We start from the raw sequence: 4,178 nt of genomic DNA, 5'->3' as shown, positions 1-4,178 counted from the left end.
CTAGGTTGTTCTGACAGTCTGGACCTCTCTAGATGCCAGGCCTTACTCCTGCCCACCTATCTCTGTGCTTAAGGCCAGCTCAGGTCAGGGAGCTGCCTTTGTGACAAACTGACATTGTGACATCACTGGTGTCCCCTGGGCCTCGACCAGGACTGGCCTAGAAATGTCCATGATAGGACACTGGTCTCCATGGCAACTTGACTCACTTTCTCAAAAAACTCTTTCTACCTGACTTTAGCATCCAAGAAAAATATGTATGTTTCAATGGAAAACGTTTCCCTGCCTATGAGTAACTCCTCCAGGTTGGCTGATTCTAGCCTCCGCCTGTCTTGGTGTCCTTTTATATCCCTCTGTAAGGTGCAGGTCACTGACAGACATGCGCCTCCTCCAGTAGAAGCTCAACTGTCCCGTCCCACACAGTAAACACAGTAATCACACCAATTTTGCCTCCATTTACATAGTCATCTCACTATTCGTGATCGATCACTATTCCTGTTTCTTTTTGAAAGAATTTAATCGTACTGACCCATTGTATGCCCACAGAAGCTGATGTGCCCCAAATAAACTACACTAGGAGAGACCAGAACCTGGTGAACTCCACCTTCGGTTGCTAGGGAGAGGCCCGCTGGAAGACTCACATGAGTAGAAGAGGAAGAGTTGAACTTGGCTACGATAAGGGGGGGCCCAAGGCTCTCTAGAACAAATCACCAAGGAGCCAGAGCAGTTCCCCAGACGGTCAAGGCCTATGGGCACCAATGTCATGCTCTGAGGGCCCCTTATTCTGTAAATATCTGGTGTATTTGGCATTGCGTGTGAAGAAAGGTTCTGTGGATGTATAGAAGCAGGTATTCCAAGGGCCTTTAAGCCTATTGGGCTGAACCTCAGGCCACTCCTGTGAAGCAGGTAAAGGCTAAACCATCCCCAGCAGCTCTCAGAGGTGGTGGAAGGAGGCAGGAGCGGCTGACTCACCAGCCAGAGGGCAGCTGAGAGGAAATCGGGGTGAGGACGTTTGGGACCCCAGGGGTACCTCTGCCTCTCCCTCCACGTGGCGCTCTTCCGAGTCTCCACAAAGCTCAGCAGACCATGGTTTTCACAGCCAGTGTGACCCAAGTCTCACGTAGTCACTGAGAACCAGGCTCAGTGGGACCTTGGGGAGCACAGCTAAGAACCTGGCCTACCGAGAGGAGACACCATGCAGCTGTACCATTGAGCAGTCTCTGTGCCAGGCCCTGTGTTATATAGAGCAGGTCTTGACACGCATTGACTTAATCTTTGGGAAAACCCAAACATAGAGAAACTCTAACTCCATTTTACCCACGAGGGAGCTGCTGCTCAGAGGGACCAGATGAATATCCAAGGTCTCATGGCCAGAAGAGCAGAGCAGGGATGGCCCAGCCAGGTCCCCGATCCCGTTATGAAAGCGGCTAGGCATCCTGTGACCAGTCCATTTCAACAGGACTGGAGGCAACAAAGGAGAAGGGGTGAATAGTGGGGAAAATCTCCAATGTTGATGTTCATAGGAGAGGGCCTGTTTTCTATGACATTTAATGTGACAGCTGGGTTTTTTGGGGGTTTTTTGGTTGTTGTTTTTTTAAACATAATACAGCACATAAATGTGTTTATAGGATTTATGTGTGCTTTTTAGTCTGACACTTGGGGCAGAATTTATACAGAATATATCTTGTGTATCTTAAAACATGTATTCAGCAACTGATAACTTTGTTACTCTATTACCTATATGATAGACAAAGAGGTGTTTCAGTTGCAAATAAGTATTTTAATTGTGTTTACAATGTACCATTTAGTAATCATTAAGAATTGTTGAACTGATCGTAGCTTTTATACATTACTGGTTAATGTCCTAGTATCCACAAAAGAGGACAAGAGAATATATTCTCAATGGTTATTACAACACTAATTAATAATCCCTCTCTCAAGTCCTGTTGTTTGGAGTGAGGCAGAATAAATAAATGAAATCCACCTGACTAGAATTCCTTCTATGTACATTACTTTAGGTTTTCCCCATCACTCCACATCCCTTGTGTAAACCCCCATGAAGTTCATGACCACTGCCATGCCACCCTCTCTGCCCACACCCATTGCCACCACTTCTGATTTTAAATGTTCTCAACCATGAATAAAGCCTTCAGTACCTCAGTCATGATCTTAAGCCCCACCACAGTTACCACTATCATTCAGGGAGGGGCCCCCCAGGCGCATGCCTTGCCCCCCACCCGTCCAACCTTCTGGGTTCACAAGAATTGACTTGATTAGAACCAATGAGGTTGTCTTCTCACCCCCACAATTTTGGCCAGCTACTTCAACCAGCTGAATTCCCATACCACCACTATTAGGAACTGTTGCCTTAAATCCCTAATTCCCAGCATCCGGTACTGACAGCACCTTTTACCCTCCAACTCCCCATAAAATATCTTTTCCTGGAAGTCCGCTTCCCACTCAAAGTAATGGAAACAGAGGAATCAGAAGGACAACAAGGCATTTCAATCCTTTAATGTTAGTTGTTAACAGAGCTTGACTTCCTCAGCTATGTGACATAGCTACTTGGGCTGCTCTGTTGAGTCTTGCCAGGCTTTGCTTCAGCCCCTTGTTCTGGGTCCAGGCATCTGGTCAAACAGGCCGAAGGCTCTGTTGTTAGGGCCCTGGTTGTGATCTTCGTTGTTGTTTGCTGCAATCTCTGCATCTTGCTCCGGGACCTGCACTCTTTCATTGTTCTCCTCCATGCTTACCATCTCCACAATGTAGTCGGTCAGGGAGTCTAGCATGGCCAGAATCACGTCATCTGCAGATGGATTTGCATGTTGATCTTGTAGAAGGCGATCCACGTAGGTCAGTGGGCACTCTAACTCAGCTATCAAATCATTCACTGTTAAATCAGAGTTCAGAGTCTCAGAGTTGTTGTCATGGCTTTGTTCTTGTGACATGATTGTTGTTGAGTTTGGCTCTGAATCGTCCTTCTTGCTTCTGTAGTTGGACTGGGGCTTCTGAAGACCTCAGTGCTCAGCTCTGCCTTTTATATCCCCTCTAAGTCCCTCATTGGTTAGTGAGCCCTTTGTGACATCCTAGACTTTGGATGTCATTGGTGTCCATTGTCACCTCATCAAGCCTCAGCCTGGAACATTCTAGTGCCTAGACTCTGATTTTAAGGGAACTGTTATAATGTGCTTGACTTTAAAATTGTAGAAATAAATGTGTTTCAGTGAAAAACACCCCATCTTCAGGACACAACTTTAGGTTATTTGATTCTAGCCCTACATTTTGATCAAGGTCCTTTACAACCTTTTATTAGTTGTAGGTAACTGATAAACATGCAAAATGTCTTGTCTAGTAGCGATTAAACTGTCCCTATAATGTGATGCAATGAAGCAAGGTTTGCCTCCATTTATATATTCACTTAAATATTCTTGACTTATGTTTCCATATCTAACATTTTTTTTCTCTTTTGAACCAATTATAACACCTTCTCATTCCCTCATCGAGTAACAGGACCTTTTAACACATGTACATTTCATATCTGTATGAATGCTTGACTTTACACAGTTTGAAAAATATATTTTTTAAAGATTTTATTTATTGATTTTACAGAGAGGGAAGGGGTGAGAGCCAGAAAAATCAGCCTATAGTTGCTTCACCCTAGTTTTTCATTGATTGCTTGTCTTATGTGCCTTGACCGGAAAAGCCCAGGGTTTTCAACAGGCAGTCTCAGCATTCCAGGCTGATACTTTATCAACTGCCACCACAGGTCAGGCTGGGATATATCTTTTAATCCTTTTGTAGGTCACAATGAGAGGCTCAATAGATTCAAATGTCAGGGATGGGTACAGCTTGTTGAGAGGGAGAAGTGCATTTTGTAATCATTTTAAACCCAGATGTGTCTTTTTTTGGCTGTCCTAGGTGAAATGGAAGCACCAAGAGATGTTTATTCTTCTTTTTATCATTTTCATTTTCCTCTCCACTAATTTTGTGTTTTTGCTTTGTTTTTGGTTCACTTACAGCTAGCAACAGTTATATATATATATTCTCATTACAAAACAGAGACTATAGAAGGAAGAAAAGATTCTCTGATCCAAACAATTTCAATATCCAAGCAGGAAAACCTCCATAGCTTCAAGGCTTCAGGATAATCTTTGGTGACTTGAGGCTTCTCCCTCTGGTCCCAT

At 44.2% G+C, this 4,178-nt stretch overlaps 1 protein-coding gene across 1 annotated transcript; it reads right to left on the bottom strand.

Annotated features, from left to right (window-relative positions):
- Window positions 1-2,597: 2,597 nt before the first annotated feature.
- H2AP (H2A.P histone) lies at window positions 2,598-2,942 on the bottom strand. The gene has a single exon (XM_066357772.1). The coding sequence runs from the start codon at window positions 2,940-2,942 to the stop codon at window positions 2,598-2,600; it is 345 nt and encodes a 114-aa protein (XP_066213869.1).
- Window positions 2,943-4,178: the final 1,236 nt, after the last annotated feature.

Source organism: Saccopteryx leptura, chromosome X (genome assembly GCF_036850995.1).
Source record: "Saccopteryx leptura isolate mSacLep1 chromosome X, mSacLep1_pri_phased_curated, whole genome shotgun sequence".
Lineage (NCBI taxonomy): Eukaryota > Metazoa > Chordata > Mammalia > Chiroptera > Emballonuridae > Saccopteryx > Saccopteryx leptura.
The sequence above is the reverse complement of the archived record's forward strand: the minus strand, read 5'-3'. Positions and strand labels throughout refer to the sequence as shown.

Excerpts from the sequence above, each read along its gene's own strand:
- H2AP (XM_066357772.1), bottom strand. The coding sequence starts at position 2,942 with ATGTCACAAGAACAAAGCCATGACAACAACTCTGAGACTCTGAACTCT.